At 40.9% G+C, this 24032-nt stretch overlaps 1 protein-coding gene across 3 annotated transcripts; it reads left to right on the top strand.

Annotated features, from left to right (window-relative positions):
- Window positions 1-1993: 1993 nt before the first annotated feature.
- LOC132149225 (ABI gene family member 3-like) lies at window positions 1994-23129 on the top strand. Of its 3 annotated transcripts, none has more exons than XM_059558263.1 (9): window positions 1997-2284; window positions 4937-5107; window positions 7276-7455; window positions 9309-9367; window positions 10234-10329; window positions 10429-10898; window positions 20749-20859; window positions 21066-21159; window positions 22422-22547. In XM_059558263.1, exons 1-9 carry the CDS (start codon window positions 2153-2155, stop codon window positions 22426-22428), a joined length of 1320 nt encoding a protein of 439 aa, XP_059414246.1. In that variant the 5' UTR covers window positions 1997-2152; the 3' UTR covers window positions 22429-22547. The 3 variants fall into 3 exon arrangements, with proteins under 3 accessions (XP_059414245.1, XP_059414246.1, XP_059414244.1); XM_059558261.1 differs by lacking the exon at window positions 21066-21159 and adding an exon at window positions 22821-23129 and having other exon boundaries at window positions 2003-2284; XM_059558262.1 differs by lacking the exon at window positions 22422-22547 and having other exon boundaries at window positions 1994-2284; window positions 21066-22393.
- The last annotated feature ends 903 nt before the right edge of the window (window positions 23130-24032 follow it).

Below are 24032 nucleotides of genomic sequence, written 5' to 3'. Positions count from 1 at the left end.
TCAAAAATACATTTTGGTCCAAAACTAGCAAAAACTACGATTTTATTCAGCATTGTCTTCTCTTCCGTATCTGTTGTAAGACAGTTCAAAACAAAGCAGTTTGTCATATCCGGTTCGCGAATGAATCATTCGATGTAACCGGGATCTTTTTGAACCAGTTCACCAAATCCAACTGAATCATTTTAAACTGTTCGCGTCTCCAATACGCAGTACACTGACTGAACTGCTGTGAAGAGAGAACTGAAGATGAACACCGTGCCGAGCCAGATAATGACTCGTTCACCAGGCCAGTCTGACACATGTGGAGGATGAGACTGACATAACAGCAAAACTGAATGTTAATGAGAAAATATGGCATCCAAAAATAGTTCATATTAAAATTAAATAGTTTTTTTTCTATTGTGCTGGCCATTTTTGGGGGGCCATCTGCCCATTGTTACTTTCACCCAATGAGACTCCAGAAGATAAGGAGGACATCTTTGCTATGGACTGTCCTACATTTCTTTAGACACTGATATGACCATTGAACCTTGTCACTGTAAACCAGAGCAGACTCTTTCAGTAATATGGTACTATCAAAAGCAAATTGGCTCCTTGAACACCAAAGGTCTCACTGACTTTGAAGGCACTAAGGTTGTGGAATCATCCAAAGTTAGGAGATGGTCGGATATGCGCAGTTGCTTTTTCATCCGTTTATTTAGTCTTCTCATCTTCAGGGTGCAAAAAGTTGACTCTGGGCACTATATTTGTGGCAGGGCCTCTGGTGAATTCTTCTATATTCTATGATGTTGATGTCCAGGAGGTCCGTCAAGTTTTATTTCCCTGGAACATCAAACAGAGGACTCAAGTACAAGCAGCAGAACCCACCAGCATAAAAACTGAAAAGTTTCAGGTGTTCACCAGCTACAGTCTAAATGTGACCACTGTGATGTCCAGGAGGAGGAGATACATGGAGGACTTGACTGTTATGTCAAAAGCATTTCAGACACAGTGGATCCCTGTGGTTCCTCAGCAATTCCCCAACAGTTTGTTCTTTCAGGTAGTAGCTATGGAGCCAAGCTTGCGGTGAGGAAATGTCACAACCATTGTCCTCCAAAACTGACAACATCTCCAGAGAGACAAGCTCTGTTGAAGTTCCTCGAGTCTGATGATTGATCTTCTTCAGGTGACACCATCCACTTCTACAATTCTCTATTTGAGAGAAGTAGGCCTTTTGTGTACATAGAAAAAGTCTTAGATCTTTGAGTTGAGCTCATGAAAAAATGGGGACAAAAACAAAAGTGGTACGTTTATCATTTTGTTCATATAAAATGTATAGTCAGCATACCTACTTGAATAGGAATATTATTTTGCCCATTATTGTTTCCACAATAATACTCTCTTCATTTTAATCTATGAACATTCATCTTTCATAGTTTCTGTGTATTTAATTTTAGAATTAAAGAAGATTTAAAACCTGAATGTTATTTTTTTAATCAAATATTTTTGAATATTTTGAAATATTTTATAGAGCTTGGCATAACTAGAAACTTATGTTCTTTTTTCAATATTTTAATTTATTTATTTTAAGATTTTATTCATTTATAGAATTTTTTCCAAATGTAGAAATCACACTTTTGAAATGTCATATATCCTGGGGAATCCTGGTTCTTCAAAGAAATCAAAGGTATTGTAATAAAAATAATAAACATCTTGATTTTTGTTGTTGTTGTTGTTGTTGTTTTAGCTCATTTAATTGCTTGCTTCTGTTTATTTTCTGCCTTAAATAAAAGTCCTAGATTTTCATCTGTTCACACGCTTTACGTTTATAGACGCTCGTTCACTATCGATTCAATCGCTAGAGGGCGTTTTCACCGCTTATAGGGACCACAACTTAATATTATGTCTATCATTCTTTCATGTTTTAAAACTATTCAGTCATGCTGCTTATTTATTGCAGGTATAAATGTAAATGGGAATATGTTCTCGTTTCCACATGATCAGAAAACCCATGAGCAGATATGTTCTTGCAGCATCAAAACAGAACTTCAGTCTGCTGACAGAGGAAGGCAGTGGCGGATTGGATCTGAGTCTGACTGACAGATATCAGTAGTCTGCTGTCGCACGGAGCTTTCCGGAGTTGATCTTGAACGGTCTGTCATTCCAGCGCGCAATGAAAGATCAAAACTACTCCGAAGAAGTTACTAAAATACTGGAGGAGGCCCCTTCTGCTCGCAACGTACTTTTAGAAAACTACAGCAATTTATACAAAGTAGCGGACTACTGCGAGAGCAACTACCTACAGGTAAGACACTTACCACACGAGCTCGAGCAGCTTCACATCCCACACACACAGTGCTTAATTTGTAAATTGCGAGGTCCCGGAACAAAGCGGGACGGATCCGGCATGTGATTACAGGAGGGAGAGGTAACGGAAAATTCGCGCAATCACATTGCTGGACCAGTTTAAGTGATTTTAAGAGCGTGCACCAGTTGCATTTAGGGTCTGTAAGGTCATGAAAATGCCATGCGATTTTAAAACAACAATTTCCAGGCCTAAAAACGTTTTGAAAAAGTTGTGGAATTTTATTTTTCAAATCTCTGTGCAATAATTATATTTACTCAGGTCCTACATTTATGTGGTTTTAATAATTCTCGCAGCTTTCAAGTTTATAATGAGGTAAATCCCTGAATTTATTCAACATAGCTTGTAGGTTTGAATAATAAAATAAATCCACACAAACAAGATTCAATCAGTCATTCAAAAAACATAAACTCTCTCGGAGCGCGCTTCACATCAGCGCCTCTTGTCTGCGCACCTGCTGCAAGCTGCGATACGAGACTCACTCGCATTTCGATCGGGACAGCTGACAGAACTGTCACTTGACTTGACTAATCGGGTAATTGTTGCATTGTCACAAAAATGTATAATTTGCACACCTTTTAAGTGTTTTAAGCCATTTGGCACTCGCGCGCTCCACATGCTAGGCTATGTGCCCTCGCAGTCACATCCAAAGCTCGCGTATAAAGCCGCCTCGCGAGTATTAGCCTATATGAGTTATTTTTCGTAGTTTGTTGAGTTTAAGCAACCAAATACACACAATATGATGTCTGATGGTTGTTGACAAATAAAACAGTTTCATGGCACACTCTACTAAAATACAGAGGGAGGGGGAAGGAAAGAAGGGGGGGGGGGGGGGTGGGGCGATCAAACAACATTGCGTTGTCAGTGTTTGTGTTGTATCAGACACGTGCAATTAACATTAGGCTATATGAAAAACAAGCTCAAATGGAGTTAACAAGGTCTTTGACCGGCGAATGAGGAGATCTGTGTTTTGTCCGCATCTGAGGCAAATGCAGCACATTATATGCTATCATCACCTTTTACAGGCTATATAACGTTTATTGTTGCTATATGGGCGCTTGGTTTTTCTTGTTGTTTAGTAAACTTGGCCAATGTCTCATGATATAAAAGATAAAGCGCTTATTCACAGGATATTCAAAACGTACAAAAGTATATTGGATAGATGGCAAAAAACGTACTTCTCCAGTCTTCACAGACAAAGTGGTTCACACAAAGACATTAGCCTTTACAGACATGGTGTTTGAGTAAAGAAAATGCTGTACTATTCAAACAGTTATGTGTTAACCCTTGATTTGCGAATAAATGGAGATCTGTCTCCTCCAGGCTGTGCGCTCGCGTCAATCTGAGTGGAGGCAGGGAAAGTGACGAGGTTTCGCTTAGAGCTAGAGGATCCAATGGCGTACTGAAGTTTTACTGACAAGCTCTTTTAAATACTTATCATTGGTTAAATATTTGTAAAACCCTCTGATTTAAAATAATAATAACGAATTATAATAGAGAAATAAATTTTGGTTAATTTTTCACGGCACATATCTGTCTGCCATACGGAAACGCCACCCCTGGAGGAGGGGGATCCGCCAAAATGAGGTGCCGGATCCGGATCCGGCTTGTTCCGGCACAATTAAGCCCTGCACTCACAGATCCAGTCTGAGACCGGCAGGAAATTGTGAGACGTGTAATTTACTAAACAAGAACTGAATTATGTAATAGTGTAGGCCTACTTGAGTGATACGTCTGTGCATTGTGCACAAAATGCGTTTTTGCATTTCCACTGCGCTGCTTTTCTATAGATTTTCCACGTAAACAGGTCTATGCAGAAATCCGTTTTTACTGTCAGTATGCAAACAGTAGCATACTCGTATAGTTATTAAAGGCACATGCCACACAGTTTAGTGGGTTTGTCCTTAGGGGTGTTTGGAGTCCCTCAGTAGCTACACTCTTACTGACTTTAACGCTTTGTAAAACTACAGATTAAACCGACTGTAACAGCGGAACTCACAGTTTAATCTCACCTCACGCTCGTGCTGCTATTTATGAGACCGCTGTTCAATACAGCATTCAGGAAGAAAGACACACAAGTGAGAAGATAAAGCAAGACGGTCTTCGTTACATTAAAGACAGTGTGTGACCCGAACCTTGTGTGAAGTGAAGATTTTTTTTTTTTTTTTTTTTTTTTCTTATAACGTTGCATGCTCCCCACAAAGACCGCTAAACCAGAAATCACCTGTCAGCAGACTAAACAACAGAAATTGCTTAGTAAAGTTAAATGATGTCTTTAATGAAAATGCTAAATGGTTTGCTTGAGGAATAAATTTAAGCCTTAAAGTAGTTAATATCACTAGCACAGTATAAAAACAATAGAATACAAAAAGACGGATAACAAATGAAGATGACTGCCTGTAGCAACAAAAACGCTTGTGTACTTGTACACAAAAAGTTTGTTCCCTTTTCTTCTTGCTGCAGGATGTTAAGGGCATATGCAACACCATGACAGCTAGTATTAATGTACATTAAGATGAAGTTGGTTGAAACATGCTTTCATATGTCATCTGTGTTTAACGGTTTAATTAAAGGATTTTTCTAATTCTGCAGTCTGGAAATGACACCACCAAAGCCCTGGAGGAGACCAAGGCCTTCACTACTCAGTCCTTGGCTAGTGTGGCCTATCAGATTAGCTCTATGGCCACCAATGTGCTCAAGCTTCTGGATGCACAGACCCTGCAGCTCCGCAAGATAGAGTCCTCCATCAACCAGATCGGACAGGTATCAGCCCCATTCCTCTTTGTCTTGAAGGGAAACTGGAATATGCAGTCAGATTTTTGAAATACTTAGAATATGTTTGTTATTTTGATCATATTACCACAACACAGCCATTTTAATTAAAGTATTTCAGTCTTATCATGTAGACTGTGAAACTTTGCTGGCTCCACAATGTCGTCTTTCATTTCATGAAAAATGGGTGTTGCCCTTCAGATACACTGAATTTAGCAGTTTTTTTTTTCATGTGCTGGTTCCTTATTTCCATTAGTAATTGAAGTACAATTAATTAAAATTTTGTTGTACATCACCACCAAATAAAAAAAAAATATTTCTTAAAAAAAAAACAAAAAAACTTAAACAACCCTTAAAAAACTTTTTTTTTTTAAATTTAATTCAAAAAAGCAAACTCTCTTATATTATAGATTCATTGCACACAAACTAAAATATTACAATAGTTTCTTTTGCTGTTGTTTTAATTCTGATGGTTACGACTTACAGCTTAGGGCAAATAAAAAATTCACTATCTCAAAAAAATTAGAATATTCCATTTTGAGCTTGATTAGTTTGATTCATTTAGAGTATAAATACTGGGTACCTCCTGGGCTAGTTTAGAACATGCAACCACAATTATAGGAAAGACTACTGACTTGACAGTTGTCCAGGAAGACAATCATCAACACCCTCCACAAGCCACAGAAGGTCATTGCTGAGTGCTGTATCAAAATATATTCATAGAAAGTTGACTGGAAGAAATAAGTGTGGTAGGATAAGGTGCACAAGCAACAGGGATGAGCACAGCCTTGAGAAGATTGTCAGGAAAAGCCGATTTAAGAACTTGGTAGAGCTTCACAAGGCTTGGACTGAAGCTGGAGTCAGGGCATCAAGAGTCACCACACTCAGATGTCTTCAGGAAAAGAGCTACAGCTGTCACATTCCTAGAACCAAACCACTCCTGAACCAGAAAGAAACGGCAGAATCATTTCACCTGGGGTAAGGAGAAAAAGAACTGGACTGTTGCTCATTGGTCCACACATTCCTCTTTTCAGATGAAAGTACTTTTAGCATTTCATTTGAAAATCAAGGACAGGAGTCTTTAGGAAGACTGAAGAGGCTGACCATAATATTACTGTACTTGAATGGCCAGCAAACTCACCTAACCTGAACCTCACACAGAAGAAGAGGAAGATAATTAACATCTGACAAACAATGCAGAGGAGCTGAAGGCCACTATCAAAGCAACCTGGGCTTCAATAACGCCTCAGCAGTGCCACAGGCTGATCGACTCCATGCCACGCCGCACTGAAGCAGTAATATTTTATATTTTATACCCCAATTCCTTCCCTTGGCTCTTCTCACTGTGGCTGGGACTACAGCACAGAATTCCAGCATGCTCCGTGCCCAGCCTGCCTATAACCAGGTCACCTGAGGCAGGGCAAAAGCAGGGGTAAACCAGATCCCAAGAAGAACTGTAACAAGCAGGCCTGAAATAATTGTGATCCTTCTCACTGTATTTGAGGGCTCACAGAGGAACACCATTCTGGCGTTTCAGGAAGTATCTAATGTCTTAGCAAGGCTGAACAGCATCAGTTCCTCCTACATGACATACTAAACTTTTACAGAGGAAGTTGATTCCATTGGAACAACATAAACGGCTATGAGCTTTGTGTTGTGGTGGATTTAAATACCAGATTATGCTTGTGGTTGCTTTATAGCACTCTCTCTTGTTTTTAGAATGCATATTATTAGCTAACTGCATTGTGAACTAAAACATGGTTAATAAAATACATGTAAATTTTACATTTAATATTAGTTAAATTCAATTTTATATATGTTTAATGTTAATCATTTATTAAAAACAATAACTTGTCAGTCATTGTTAAAAAATAAATGACTATGTAGAACTACTTTAGCTCTGTTTCCTGAAAAACAAATGCACACCTAAGAACATTAATCAAGAATCAGAGTCAAACATTCAACAGCCCCGCAATATAATAAAACAAATATTTTACTGCAGAATGTTGCAAAGACAGGAACCAGGTTTATCATCTCTCATTTAATGAGTGCTGATAGTTTGGCATGTAGATTGGGAATATTTATTAATTTTAATATCAAAAATTGTTTTAGAGATTTCCAGGAGTCATTTTCCTCCCAATATCTGTACTTTTATACAGACAGTGGACATGCACAGGGAGAAGGTGGCCCGCAGAGAGATCGGCGCTTTAACCATTGTCAAGAGGATTCCACGCAGTCATAAGATTGTCTCCCCAACAAAAAATAAAGAAGCCACACTCAAGTACTCCCGCACACCCATCTCTTTCTCTAGCCTGGACTCAATTGGCCATGGGATGAAGGTGAGCACACATATAATTTCATGAAGTTGGTACAAAGCATGGTTCGTTCTCCAGATTGTGGTGCCAAAGGTATAAAGTGAGGTGCTTTCCCCATTAAATACTCGTGCATTTTTGTATTATCCAAACATTCAGTACAACTAGATTGGATTTATTTGCCATTGTTTTCACAGAAATTGCATGCCTGCTATACCTCTGGATTAACAATTCAAATTTTTAAATTTTAAGAAAGATCTTTTTAGCTGTTTCATCATTTTTATTTCTTCCCTTCACAAAAAGTTAGAAATAAAATGCAGAATGGTAAAAAGTATCATTCAATGTTTGTTTAGCTTTTGTTAGTTCTATATCTTACTTGGCTGCATCATGTTATATTGCAGTTAGTCTGATATCAGTTCAGTGCAGTTTCATACAGTGCGCACACATTCAGATCACTGATATCAGTTCAGTGCAGTTTCATACAGTGTGCACACATTCAGATCACTCTCTTTTCCTGCCTCCTCTAAACTCTTCTTTCCCTCAAATACACACACACACACACACACACACACACACAAACACATGCACACACATTTGGCTAGCTACCAGCCACTAAGCAGTGTGGGAAAAGCAGCTACTCATTAATTGGTGTTACCCAAGTTTAGCAAGTTCATTGACACTCTGCTAGGTCCATATAGCAGTAAGCAGACAAATAAACACAAATCTTGAAGAATTTCACAGGAATGCACTTGCGGATACATCAGCACAAAGCCACAGAAGACTGTTCAAGCACACATTTTATATTAAGTCTATCACGTAGCACACACACACCAAGACTTAACACATTGCGCTTTACTTCCAGCGATATCATCGACTTGACTGCACAGATCCTATTTAAACTGAACTGAGCTGGATGATGACATCATTGAATTAAATGATGAACTGCCTCGCACTATTTTGCCTTTTAATGCTTTTCAGTTTCTTTGTCACAATCTGTATTGTTAAAAGCGCGATATAAATAAAGGTGACTTGACTTGGCATTGCATGTACTCACAAGAAAACACATTTTTGATTGATATACTTGTAGAAGGTAGATTTTCATGTAAAATGTTGATTATATACACTACGTCAGTGTACGTTTTTAAGAAATGTATACTCTACACTCTTTTTAATTGATAATCTCTCGCATAATTGATAATAGCTTTGATAATAATGAGGGATGTTTCTTGGGCAGCAAATCAGCATATCAGAATGATTTCTGAAGATCATGTGACACTGAAGACTGGAGTAATGATGCTGAAAACAGTGATTTTAAATGTTAATAATATTTCACAATATTACTGTTTTTACAAATAAATGCAGCCTTGGTGAGCATAAAAGACTTCCTGCAAAACATTTTAAAAATTCTGGTAATGTAAATATAAATTTATTCACTTTATGTTTGACTGTAAAGTGTGATTTCTGTGCTACCAGTTTCATTAAAAAGTATTAAAAATGAATGATGAAAATGTTTTCAGACAGGTTTCCCCACTGGTGAGTCAGATAGATAGTCCCATCTCACCCTGTTGCTTGAGCCAGTGTTGCTATTGAGATTTGCTCAAACATACAGCAGTGCATTGATAGAGCCACTGAGCCACAGTGTTTATCCAGAAAATATAGTTTATAGTCCTGGAATAAATGTGCAGTTGCTTTGTTTTCAATATATTCTGTATTCTCAGAAAAACACAGTAAACATGACAGGTTGGCTAATGCTATTAGAAAAGAGTCAGGGTGGACAGTCTTTAGTTTGTCTGTGGATTGTTTTTTTTGTTTTTGTTTTTATTATAATTTAGTTACTTGTATCCGAGAAACACTAACCTGCAATTGTGTGATGTTTTCAGGATTCTGACCAGGTGCAGTTAAAAACAGCTACCATGACACGGAGCGCCAGCATCCGGAGGTACATCTAGTGCTGTTCACACAGGACCAGTGTTATTTTCTATCATTATCAGATAAAACAGTATTTAGTCATATTTCAAATTAGCTTTTATTTTTACATTTTCAGTTTTTATTTTAATCATTTTGAGTTTTTACAAATATTTTCATTGAGCTTTTATTTCTATTTCATTTTTAGTTTTAGTCATTTTAGTACTTATTTTGAGTTAGTTGTGAAGGCAACATTTTCTAATATTTGTATTTTATTTCAGTTAATGAAAATGATTCTCTGTAGTTTTAGTTAACAATAAAACAACATGTTTGATCTGTTTTAATGTGTGCTAATTTGTGAGCATTACACAGATTAGTGTCTAGCTATTTTTTTTTCCAGCATCTTGTGCAATGAGTGCTGTGATGCTGATTACATTTAAAAACATATCTCGAGACATTTGCATGTTTTCATTCTGTTATGCAGTATCTAACCGTTTTTGATCACAAGTGTGCATCCTTTGTTTATTCATCACCTGCCACCCACATAACCACTGCCACCCTATGATTAACTTTAATGTAGTCATCACATCTCTTTTTATTCTGGATTAGATCCTCCACCAAAAATGCCATGTTCGTTAAAAAAAAATAATGAAATCAGATATAACTCATATAAGCCCCATGTCTCAGGCTTCTGTTCCTCTTCCCTCTGAACTAGAAGCCCTTTCTCCAGGAAGTGATTTTAGTTTGGTCCACCCACTTCCTCTTTACACTGTCTGAAAGCAACACAGTCTGCATTGAGATAACTTTAGTTTGTCTTTGTAGAACAAAGTGTCGTAAGTGGCTTTCTGCATGAAATTCAGAAACCTCAATATGTGTTTCTGTGTCTGTATGTTGATTAAGTCGAGGCAGCCGTCCACCTGAGCCTGTCCAGTGTCCTGTGGCACCCACTCTCTCTCATGGAGCGTCCCTTACCTCACTCAATGACAAGTCCATTGCGTAAGAGCACAGAAAGTGTTTTATCATTTCTGATCAGGATTCTAACATAACATAATATTTATATCACTTGTCCTAACTGGATTTCTCCTGTCGCTGCAGTAAAGCCGTGCCGCCTCCTGTAGTGCCCAGCTGGCCCACCAGCCCTGATGTTGATAACGTCAGCATGCTGCTGGAAGAAGGACCACCTCCTCCAACCCCACTGATGGAGGAAGAGGGCGAACAGGATCATGGACAGGAGACTGGTCTACCCCCACCTCCACCACCTCCTCCCCTTGATTGTAGCAACCTCCCCCCACCTCCTCCTATGGTGAATACACCTGAGCCCAGCAGCCCGATGACAGTACCACCTCCATCACCACCTTCTCCTCTTGATTGTAGCAACCTCCCCCCACCTCCTCCTATGGTGAATACACCTGAGCTTAGCAACCTGATGACAGTACCACCTCCTTCACCACCTCCTCCTTTTGATTGTAGCAACCTCCCCCCACCTCCTCCTATGGTGAATACACCTGAGCTTAGCAACCTGATGACAGTACCACCTCCATCACCACCTCCTCCTCTTGAAACAGGTTAGTTTGTGCCGAATGACATTTTAGAGGTTAGGAGCTTTAAAATGACTGTTTTTTATTTTTATTTTAATGTGTTTTAAATGTATTCCTGTGATGGCAAAGCTGAATTTTCAGCATCATTACTCCAGTCTTTTGTGTCACATGATCTTCATTCATTCTAATTTGCCGATTTGCTGCTCAAGAAACATTTCGAGAGTTACGTATGTAACTGCGGTTCTATGAGTTCTGGATGACCGCCAGAGGCAGTGCTTCACACTGGATACTATCTCTCGTTGCAAATGCATAGGTCGAGTCTAATACAAACAATGTCCCTCGTGACCAGGATGACTCGAGGTGCTCCCCTATTTAACCCCGTGACTTCCAGCAGACTGTCCCTACGGAATCTTCTCGCCTGACTCCCAGTGACAGAAAGCTCTGGCGGTCATCCAGAACTCATAGAACCACAGTTACATACGTAACTCTCGTTCTATTTCGTTCTTCCTGACTGCCAGAGGCAGTGCTTCACACTGGATGATTTATACAACAAGGTCACGAGGAGGCCCTACTCACCCTTAAGAGGTAGTTGAGGGTCCCGACAGGACAGCTGTTCCAATATTACCGGAAGCAGCCACATTGACCCTGTAGTATCTGGCAAAAGTATTTGTTGATGACCACGTAGCTGCTGCACAGATGTCACTTAGAAGGACCCCTTTAAATGCAGCCCAAGACGTTGATATGCCTCTTGTCGAATGGCATCTCACCCCCAAAGGCACTGGATATTTATTAGATGTGTAAGCATGGGTGATAACCTCAACTACCCAGTGCGACAATCTCTGCTTTGAGAGGGGGCTTTTGAGAGGGGCTTTTTGGGCCCCCGTGCCAGAGAAAAAGTTGGTCTGATTGTCGAAAAACTTCTGTGGCCCTCAGATAGGCCCGGAGAGCTCTTACTGGACACAGCAGTGTGCTTCCACTTTCTTCCAGGGTGTTTGACATCGGAGGATTAAACACTGCCAGCTCAATAGCCTGGTTTCTAAAAAGGGCAGAAAGCCGCTTGGGGAGAAATGCTGGGTTGGGCCATAACATCACAACCGAGCTATCTGCGTTCCAACGCATACAGGATGTGTTAACTGATAACTCGTGAAGTTCACTCACCCGCTTAGCCGACGCAATGGCCAAGAGAAACGCTGCCTTCAATGATATCCACTTCAGATCGCTCTGCTCTAGAGGTTCAAACGGGGGCAATGTAAGAGACTTTAAGACTAGGCCCAGGTCCCATAAAGAAACCCTAATGGCCTGAGGGGGGCACAGTCACTGAGCACCTCTAAGAAACTGAGTAACCAAGGCATGAGAACCCAATTGCTGACCATCTATTCTTACGTGGTGTGCTGAAATTGCAGCCACATAAACTCTTAAAGTAGCAGCTGCTCTATTCTTTTATAATAGTGAGTGCAGAAAACATAAAATCAGAGGAACAGGGCAGTGCTCTGGGACCACTGCTTGCTCCCTACACCAATCAGAGAAAAGCTTCCATCGATAGGCATAAGCACTCCTGGTGGGAGGTGCTCTAGAGTTCAATATGGTGTTCTGGACCCCTTGATCGCAGGCTCCAAAGAGTGGTTCCGGCCCCTCAGAGGCCACACACAGAGCTGCAGGCGTTCTGGATTCGGGTGCCAAATCTGACCCTCCAACTGCTGGAGGAGATCCTTTCTCCTTGGAAAAGTCCAAGGATCCCTGTCTAGGAGCCTGTACATCACTGGAACCCAAGGTCTCCCGGGCCAGTTTGGCGCCACTAGCAGCAGCCTGTGGTGCTCTTGAAGAACCCTGTGAACAGTCACCGATCATCGGTATCGGGGGAAAGGCATAGAGTAACCGATCTGGCCAGGCGTGGGCTAGAGCATCCTGCCCCAGCGGACTGGATTCCTCTGCTAGTGAGAACCAGAGACGCCAGTGGGTCGTTGTCGCCGAGGCAAATAGGTCCACTTCTGCCTTGCCAAACCGCTGTCATATCATCTCTACCACTTCTGGGTTGAGCCTCCACTTCGTTGATGGAATTCTGTGGCGCGACAAGAAATCTGGAACCAAGTTTAATACCCCTGGAATATGCATTGCTCTGATACTTGCAAAGCGAGGGAAGGCCCAAGTCAGCAGTTCCTGCAATACTTGAAGGGATTGGCTGGACCTTGTGCCCCCTTGATGGTTGGTGTGATAAACCACCGATCTGTTGTCCGACCTGACGAGAATATGCCTGCCCTTCAAAAACGGAGCGAGGTGCTTCAGAGCTCGCAGAACTGCACGAAGTTCTAGGGTATTTATATTCTCGCCCTTTTCCCGAGGACCCCATTGTCCTGTGACTGCTCTGTGTTGCCAGACTGCCCCCCAGCCAGTGAGGGACGCATCGGTCTGGACTATCTCCCTTCGACAGGGAATCATGCCCAGAACAACCCCCTTGGTCAGATACAATCTGCTCCTCCAAGACTTCAGGGCCCGAAAGCATCGCTGTGTCAGCTTGATCAACCTGTTCTTGTGCCAACTGGGGTTCAAGTGGAGACTGTTCACCCATCTTTGAAAGGGGTTTCAAGTTCAAGTTTCAAGTTTTTATTTATTTATATAGCACATTTAAAAACAGCAAACAGGGCTGACCAAAGTGCTGAACAATACACAAGATACAAAGCAAGGACATAACCACACATTCATGACAAAAGCTCACAATGTATTAAAAGCTAAAGAAAAGAAGTAGGTTTTAAGAGAGGATTTAAAAACAGTTAGAGATTGAGCCGCTCTGATGTAAAATGGAAGGCTGTTCCACAGCCTAGGGCCAGCAATCGCAAAGGCTCTGTCTCCTCTATTCTTTAACCGTGATCTGGGGACAGACGAAAGTTTCTGGTCACCAGACCTCAGATTTCATATGGGATTATGTGGACAGAGAAGCTCGGACAAATAGCTTGGTGCCAGATTATTTACGGATTTAAAAACAAAGATAAGAATTTTAAATTCAATTCTAAAATGCACTGGTAGCCAATGCAGCGATTTTAAAATAGGTGAAACATGATCAAATTTGCGTTTTCTTTTGAGGAACTTTGTAGCAGCATTCTGGACTAATTGGAGACGAGCAATAGAGTGTTTGGGTATGCCATAGTAGAGGGAGTTGCAATAATCCAACCGCTATGTAATGAGTGCATGGACAGCAATCTCTAAGGTTTTCTCAGAAAGAAAGGATCTAATCTTAGAGAGAAGACGTAGCTGGAAAAAACAAGAACTAATCACCGCATTAATTTGTTTTTCAAATTTGAAGTTCTGATCCCAGAAAACCCCTAGGTTTTTAATGCAAGATGAAGCTGGAGAGAGGTGATCCAGATCAATGTTACTGCTATTAAAGTTGTCATGGGGGCCAAAGACTATAACCTCGGTTTTGGATTCATTCTGAAATAAGAAATTTTGAGAAAACCACATTTTTACTTCTTCTAGGCATGCAAAAAGAGATTTCAGAGCAGTATCTTTGTTGCGTTTCAGAGGCAAATAAATTTGTGTATCATCTGCATAGCAGTGAAATGATACACCATGCTTTCTGAAAATGGAGCCCAGAGGAAGTAAATACAGGGAAAAAAGAATGGGTGCGAGAATAGACCCCTGCGGCACTCCACAGGAGAGTTGAACAGGCGAGGAAGAAAAATTACCAAGTTTAACAGAGAAACTTCTATTTGTTAGATATGATTTAAACCAACTGAGGACAGTTCCCTGGATGCCCACAAGATATTCTAGTCGGGATAAAAGAGTTTTATGATCAACTGTATCAAAAGCCGAGGTTAAGTCTAGCAGTATTAGGATCACTGAGTCACCAGCGTCAGTCGCTAACAGTATATCATTAGAGACCCTTAATAAAGCAGATTCGGTGCTGTGCAGAGGCTTAAAACCAGACTGGAAAGTTTCAAGAATTTGATTTGAGCTAAGAAAAGACTGGAGTTGATTAAGAACCGTTTTCTCCAATGCTTTTGTAATAAAAGGTAGTGTCGAGATCGGTCGAAAATTATTTAAATCCTTGTCATCAAGTGAAGGTTTCTTGAGAAGAGGTGTAACAGTAGCTTGTTTTAGGCTATCAGGGATAGTCCCTGTGCTCAAGCATTTATTCACAAAAGACACCAAACTTGTTCCAACTGAATCAAAAATTTGTTTCAAAATACGGGGAGAAAGAACATCAAGAGAGCAGAAGGAAGGTTTCAAGTGATCAACAATTTCTCTGAGAGACAGAAGAGAAACTGGGTCAAAGACGCTCCATATGGCTGAAGAACAACCCAGTTCAGGCGAGACAATAGCAGAAGGTTGTAACTGAGATCTTAGAGAGGTGATCTTCTCACAGAAAAACATTGAGAAACCTTCACATAATGATACTGAGGGGTTTGAAATCACATTTACAGGAGGATTTAGAGCAGAATTTAACACAGAAAATAAGGCTTTTGAACTGTGATGGTTTTTTAAAATTAAATTAGAAAAATACTTAGACTTAGCAGACATCATGGCTTTCTGAAAAGCACTGAGGGAGTTTTTCAGCATTTCATAAGAAACTTGAAGCTTATCACTTTTCCATTTACGTTCTGCTCTTCTACATGCTCGCCTCAGAGAGTGGATGGTATCATTGAGCCATGGTTCAGTCTTAGGTTTTGACTTCTTAGTTATTAAAGGAGCAGTGGTATTTAAAACCTCAGAGCATACAGAATTGAACTGACTAAGATGTTCTTCAGCATCCAAGTCAGGTAAGGGTGACTCCAGGGACAGAGACAGACACACCTCATTAAAGGTGTTAGTGAATTCATCACGGAAACAGGGAGAAAAGGAACGAGTCCATTGTGCAGTAGGAGTAATGTGCGATCTTGAAGGAGGAAAGGAAATAGAAAACAGTACAAGCATATGATCCGAGATCAGAGTGTCAAAAACCTGAACATCAGTAACGGAAATGCCATGTGAGAGTACCAGGTCCAGAGTATGACCACGAGTATGAGTGGGATCTTTCACCCACTGAACCATTTTAAATGAATTGATGAGATTTAAAAACTCCATTGTTAGAGGTTTTGACTGACAGCACACATGAATATTAAAGTCCCCTAGCAGAAGAATATTGCTGTAATTAGTTACACATTCACCTATAAAAGCAGTAAATTTACTCATAAAATCTTTCACTAGGTGAGGGGGGCGATACAACAGCGCTAACAAAACAGGATCGTCAAATTCCAGTCGCAACAGCTGTACTTCAAAGCTACTGTAGATTGTAGATGGAACAGAGTGGCAGTAACTACTAAAAGTGTTTTTTAAAATCACCGCTAGACCACCCCCGCGGCAAGACGAGCGCGGAGAGTTAAAGAATGTGCAGCCTGTCGGAATCAGCTCAGCAAAAGGACTTAAATCACCAACCTTCGTCCAAGTTTCTGTGATGCACATAAAATCCAATGCGTGGGTAGTAAAAAAGTCATTTAAGATAAACGTCTTATTGACAAGCGACCGAGTATTAATCAGAGCCGTCCTGGAAGGTGCCGATGGAGAGATAGCGGGAGAGAAGACTCTATTCAAGGATCGAAGATTTTGTAGATTAGCTCCACCGCGGCGAACACGGATCGGAGGGTAGCAGGGGATCGTCGAATAAGAGTCCTGGAGAGTGGTCCGAAGCCAGCGAACAGGTGGATCGAGCAAACGCCAACCAGCAGCACATCGGCCAACGCCTAGATTCCACGTCGTCATGGAGACGAAGCTGGATGCGCGGGTGGTGCGGCCAGCGTGTAGCGCCATTTTCAGTTTGACAGCAACTCCTCCGCGCTTGCCGCGTCTCCTGCGGCGCTTTCTGCGGGGAACACCATGATGCCAATTACGCAGATACTCTGGAATATCCCAGGTAGAGTTTGGAGAGCAGGATTGTGAACCAGCCACAGAGCTTTTTAACTCTGGGTTATATGTGGCCACGAAAGAGTCTCGAATATCCAGAAGTAACTGGCGATCATAAACCAGAAGCGAGTAGCAGTTTGATGCAGATAGAAGCACAAAAATAGCACAAAGTAGCAGAGACATCAGACGGCATGCCACGTACACCGGCGCCATCTTTTCTGAAACCTTCTGAAAGGGGTGTAGTGAAAGGAGGCCCAATGGTATGACTGCCGCTGCTGCCGCCAACATACCTGTGAGCCTGAGGAAGCACCTGAATGGGAGTCTGGCATGCCTCCGAAACCGTTGAAGGAGTAGTAGTATATTGTCCACCCGTTGTTCTGATGGAGTGGCTTTCATTGACTGTGAGTCCAGCGTGAGACCTAGAAACCCCATAAACTGACTTGGAATTAATCGGCTCTTGCTGAAATTCACAGAAAGGCCCAGTTGAGTAATATGTGCGAGCAGCTGTGTGATTTCTAACACTGCCTGCTCCTGAGAGAGGGAGCAAAGGAGCCAGTCGTCCAAGTATGGAAGCACCTGTAGCCCTGTGGCTTGGATTGGAGCCAGTGCGGCCGCCATGCACCTGGTGAAGACTCGTGGCGATAGAGAAAGGCCGAATGGGAGGACACGGAATTGATAAACCTGGTTCTGGAATGCAAATCGGAACGGCCTGTGTTGAGGAGCAATTGGAATATGGAAGTAAGAATCCTTTAGGTCTACCGTAGTAAACCAGTGCTGCTGCTCGACTGCCTGAAGAACATTGGTTATGCGCAACATACGAAATGGTAAGATCTTCAGGAACTTGTTGAGGCTGTGAAGGTCGAGTATGGGCCTTACACCGCCCTTTTTCCTTGGAGTGAGGAAGTAAATGGAGAAAAACCCACCTAGCCGTTCTGACCAATCTACTGGTTCGATGGCACCTTTCTCTAGGAGTTTTGCTATTTCTTGTTTTAAGGCAAGTGAACTGTTGGGGTCTGAGACTACGGTCATCCTGACCCCTTTGAAAGCGGGTGGCTGCCGTCGGAACTGCAGCTTGTACCCCTGGGTTAGTGTTGCTATAACCCATGGGTCGGAAGTTGTTGTTTCCCAGTAACTGAGCTGCTGATAAGAAAACCGTCCGACGGCCGGCCGCCGACCTTCAGGACCTACGTGCATGGCCTCTAGTATCCCTGGTGGGCCGTTGGCCAGGTGCTCTACCCCTGGGCCGTGGAGCAGAATTTTCTACACGTGGTGATCTCGGAGGCTGGCCCTTGTGAAGAGCACCTGGGCGTGTTGAAAACGTAGAGTGTGGCAATTCATACCCCCCAGAAGGCTGTCGGTAATTTACGTGAGCCTGTGGAACTCTCCTCAGGTCAGCAAATTGCTGCCTGGTCTGATTCACCTGGACACTATGCTCCAGTGTCTCCTGTGCAGCTGGCCCAAACAGTTGCCCTGGAACTACCGGAAGGTCCCTTAGTGTTCTCCTACATGCCTCAGACAGAGGTGTTGTGCAAGCCAGACTAGGCGGTGTGTTTGTGTGAGCGTTGACATAAGCCTTCCCAGCTCTCTTGTCATGAATGCCACTGCCTGAAGGGAGGCATCACTTAAGTTTTGGTTAAAAGGATCACTCCCTGATGATTGAAGGGACTGAGACAGGGCCAACATGAGATGGTAGAGAGAATTGCCAATGCGACCCATTCGTGCTGCCATGTTATATGCCTGGATAAGATGATCATCTGTAATCCTGCATTGAGGCCAGGGGCATCGAACATTAGGCCTCAATACCTCCTCTGAAGAAAGAACAAACAAGGCAATAAACGGATCAACCTTAGGCATCTGACCCAAGCCATAAGTGTCTGCATCCTGCATCGCAGCCAATGCCCTGTTTGCACTAGTGGGGTGCATAAGCGACCTAGGGTTAGCCCAGCATCTTTGCAACTCCTCGATATAATCATTTGATGGTGGAATTGTAAGAGGAGAGGGATGCGCTGAACCTCTGAAATAAGCACTAGAAGAGGTTGCCACCGCCGGGGCTGTGTCAAGACCCAAGCGAGCCAATGCAGCCTGAAGAGCTTGCTTCACCAGCTCTTGCTCTGACTGTGGACCTTCTGCCGATCCATGACCAGCTTCCTGGGAGCCATCATGGGAGAATTGGGATTGATGATCAGATATAACCTCCACTTCTCCATCATCATCATCATCATAGAACTGGCTCTGAGAAGCCGCCATTGAAAGGACATCCTCCTCCCCAATGGGTGACTCCTTAGCAGGGCTTTCGACTGAGGATACTAGTCTCCTGCTCGGTTGCAACTTCATAAGCAAAGACTTGATCTGAGCAAACTCAGCCGTCAGCACCTCCACTTTCTTCCCTAAAGGGTCTTCCTTGGGTCTTTTACCAGCGGAAGCACTGGTTGATCCAGTATTTTTACGCTTACTTGTTGTTTTACGTGGTGGAGGTGGTGGTAGCGACTCTCCCAAACGCCCTTCCACCATAGTTACCCTCGAAGTCCTCCTCTCCCAAGACATGACACTACAGTTCATGCAAGCGTCCTCTGTGAGGCCCTGTTTAAGGTGTTCTAGGCCTAACCAGGAAGGGCAGCAGTCATGCCCATCATCCGCCTGGAGAACAGTCATGCACAATGTGCAAGTATGAGGTAACCTTTCCATTCTGGTTCCGGAAGATATTTGGTAGGTTGAGCGGAATCACTCTGTCACTTCCCTAAGCAAGCCTTGCCAGAAAACTTACTAGAGAAATTATTTCTATACAATATATTATACACACACCATTATTGAAGTGTACATGTAAATACACTAACAAATCCTACTATAATTAATGCGTGTATATTGTTATATATATACACACGAGGCACAAGCTTAATTTCTTTATTTTTTATTTTTATTTATTTATTTTTTTAAAGAACTGCTAGCTCATTCAATAACACAGTAGATGAGTTTTGTACCTATTAGTCTAGATACCAATCGCTATACAGAGCGCACACACTCCAAACGTGGTCTTAACTAACTTAACTTACAGCTGCAAGTTATTATGGTCCTTTCAACGAGCGAAAACACTCTGTCTAGCGACCAACACAATGCCAGGAAAACGAGAACGAACCCCAGCATAAATGTAAACAAACTCACCTGCTTTATTTCGTTATCAATGAAATCCCAATGAATCCGTTGCAGCCTCTGGAGGACGCGCAATCACGAGACACCAACAATGCTTCCTGTTGCGAAGCTGTGAAGAACGGATTCGTGTTTTTTTTTTTTTTTTTTACATAATCTACGACCTGCATACATGCACGCGAGAAGATTATAGGGACAGTCTGCAGGAAGTCACGGGGTTAAATAGGGGAGCACCCCGAGTCATCCTGGTCACGAGGGACATTGTTTGTATTAGACTTGACCTATGCATTTGCAATGAGAGATAGTATCCAGTGAGATAGTAAGCACTGCCTCTGGCGAAATAGAACCTAGTATTATCAATGTTGAAAACAGTAGTGCATCTTAATATTTTTTATTTTTGTAGAAACAATGCTACGTTTTTTTTCTTCCCAGGATTCCTTGATTAATATAAAAAGAACAGCATTTATTTGAAATAGAAATCTTTTGTAATATTATAGATGTCTTTACAGTCTTTTGTGATCAAATGAATGCATCCTTGCTGAATAAAAGTATTAATTTATATATATATATATATATATATTAGACCCCATACCCCAACATGAATGCATTAAACAACTAAAAACAGTTATGATGTATGAGACTAAAACAAGAAAATATTATAAACTATCCACTTAAATAAATATGTAATCAAATAAAGTTTGTTCTGTAGTATAAATGCTTGTTGTAAGAATACAATCCAGTCAGTAAGCATATTTGTACTCTGTAGTGAAGTCAGAGAAAAATAATCCAATGACAGTAGTTTAAAATAGAAAATTCTACAGAGTAATAAAATTGAATAAGTATATATTTTTGTGTCTAGTGGCCGAGGAGAATGGATTTCCTCTGCCAGAAGACATGCCTCCTCCACCGGTCCCTGATGGCCTTGATCTTCCAACCCCACCACCTCCGCCGTGTGATGGGAACATTGAAGGTACAAAAACGCCAAAACAAAAGCACGTTTAAAGGTGGTATTTTGTTTTGTATAATGCTTTGTGTCTTGTTTGAATGATTACATGTTTGCTTTGTCTTACAGCCAGCTTATCTATGCTCTTTATCTTGGTGTTGCTGTAGATTATTTCTGTGATGTTTTTTACTCTTTGCACTAAATTTCACACTTGTCTTTCTCTTCTCACTCAGCTCCACACTCTCGCCGGTCACAAGTGCGATGTCATCCTCCAAGCTTTTGCTCGCTGTCTCTGAGGGTTAGCATGGGCCCCAGCGCTCGCTCGCGGTACATGCGCTCGCTTTGTCTGCCTTCTGCTCAATCACATAAGGCCCCACTCCTTCCTGAGACCCGATTGGTTAATGCCACCTCTCAGATTTTATCATCAAATATATTGATACCATGTACCAAAAATAGGTTCTTATTTAGCCATGCATACCGTTCCGAAGACCATTTAGTTTAGCAGTTGCATTTTTATTGTTCGGCCCTTAAAAAAAAAAATCTTCAATTGGTTCTCTCACACTTCTCTTGATAAACACCTGTAAGTCCACCCCCTCCATACTCGCCTTCTCTGGCTCGGTCTGTTTCATTCAGCCCATTGTGCAGGATCCCTGCTCGCCTGGAGCACCTGGGGGGAAGTGAGGCCTCTCTGTGCATTGCTGTCTGACGCTCTTCTCTTCCTTTATATTTGTCACTTCCCCATCAGCACATCACTTCTCATATCACGGCATCCTACACACAACAGGACACTCCATCTACATCCTCCACAAGTTCGATCTCTCTTTTGAAAACTCAAATGAGTCGAGTGATTTTAAAAAAATAGTTCTGCCAAAAAAGTCATGATTTTCATCATGACTCACCATCATGTCCATAAAAACATGTAAGCTGCAAAAAGGACAAAGAACAATCAAATAGGAATCATAAAAATAATCCTTGCAATTTATGCACTACAGCGTTGTTGTTGTAATTAACTAAAACTATTACCAAAATTGAAGAGCAGGTGTTCAACCAACAATAGAAAAGATTCAGCAAAAAATAAAAATAAATAAATAAATAACATAAGACTGACCTATAAAATAGATCTAAAACAAGGAAAAATTATACACTGTACAAAAAAAAAAGAAACAAAAAAATTTAAATAGACATATTTGGATGCTATAGTGGAGTAGAGGAACATAAAATAGTACTGGTGCGTTATATTGCAAGTCTTCTGAAACCATATGATAGACTTTTGTTGACTTTGGTGAACCATCACTGTAAAGGTGAAGTGTGTCATTTCTAGTGTCAAAAAATGGAATCTCGAAATAACTGCAATAATTATTATTATTACTATTTTATAAAATGAGAAATATGTTGGTATTATTTGTATTGTTTGATGGTCAGTGTGGGCTTCCATATGTTTTAAATGGGAAAAAAAAAATCACAATTTTATTTGATGTGGCACGGAAATTACCCACATTTCCTTCAAACACACTTATGATCATAATGGTGCATTTGCACTTTGCCAGTTTTGTCATTTATGTTAACTTTGTGTGTCAATGCACATTTAGACCTTGAGATTCCAGCACCGCCCCCATCGCCACCACTAGAAAGTTATGACAACTTTGAGGAATTGCCCCCTCTACCTCCCCCTATTGATAACGACATAACTGCACCAGTCGACTATTTGGAGAAAGGTAGGCTCATTTGTTAACTCATTCAGGTAAAGAATTTGCATTGTGAAAATTACTGTATTGACATTTTATTTATTTATTTATAAAGGGACCATGCACAATGTTTAACGTAAAATTTCCATTTCATATATTGTACCGGATTTAGCCAAGGGCTAATTTTCATCCGGAGTCCCCCGCATCTAAGACTGATCATTTTGTAATGACACATTCAGAAAATCAGATATCAAAAATACCTTTCGGTACTGATTTTCCGTTGTAATTCTTTTTCCTACCAAGTGGTGGCACTATATAGCTACAACACAGGCAAGCCAGGTGACCTGGTGTTTCTGGAGGGCGATATCATCTACCTCACCAGCAGAAATGAGGATGGCTGGTGTGAGGGCTTTCTCAATGGAGTAAAGGGATATTTTCCTGGCAGCTATGTGGAATCCACTGCTTAACTTGCCATAAGAAGTAATAATTAAATAAATTATTGAGACTTAAGTTCAAGTTCAAGTTAAGCTTTATTGTAATTACGCTGCACGTGGAGGCATAAAGTGGAACAAAATGTCGTGCCTCACAGGACCATGTTGCTACATAAATACAGAGATGCTTTTACCCTATGTTTAAGTTTTAAAACATATCAAATATAATTAAAATGACGACTGATTTCAGCCAAGATGAGTTTGTATTTTAAAGTTTACATGGGGTTAAATAATGATGATGGTAATTGATATCTCAGGACTTTAAGTTATAATCTTAAAGTACAACGTATTAATATTTTTTTCTTTTTTGTACATTTAGCGGTATTAGATAAGTTAAGTTCACAAAGTCATGGAGAATAGTCGATGGTTATTTGTTAATTCTGCAAACATTTTCAGTGTTTCTCTGAATAGGCAATTGTGCGAGCAAATAATGAAATAATATACAAGTAAAATATATTATAATGCAGTTTCCTAATTATAACCTTTATTACTCACGGTACGTTACATTTAATAGATAATATTTAATTGATTTCCTTACAAATACTGTATTTCCAAAACATTTTATCCTCTGAATTAAATGTTAATGTACACCACACTGGCACAATTTAGTCCAAGTTAGTCCATAGAATAAATAAACCGTTGACGGTTTTATGTCAGTTATAAACATCCACTCTTTGTGTACTTTATACAAAGCAAATTGACCTGTTTATTTGGCATTTATGCATTTAGCAGACACTTGTATCCAAAGTGATTAACAAAAGAGAAAACAAAAGCAGTTTGTAAAGGAGCAAACCAAAGGTATAATATACAATGGCAGGTTTATTTGACTAGATTAGTTCATTCATTCATGGGGAACTGGCTCATCAGCGTCAGCAGCCTTGTTATTTACTTTATATTTTTTTCTCCTGTAGACTGTTGCTTGCTTATTTCATGTTGATAAAATATATTAAACTTTACATTATTCTTAAACTTAAATGTGTTTCTCTTTATTTCACATAAATAAATGGGAAACGTCTTGGAAGAT

This window comes from Carassius carassius, chromosome 9, assembly GCF_963082965.1.
Source record: "Carassius carassius chromosome 9, fCarCar2.1, whole genome shotgun sequence".
NCBI classification, from domain to species: domain Eukaryota; kingdom Metazoa; phylum Chordata; class Actinopteri; order Cypriniformes; family Cyprinidae; genus Carassius; species Carassius carassius.
This window is presented reverse-complemented; position numbering and strand designations above follow the sequence as displayed.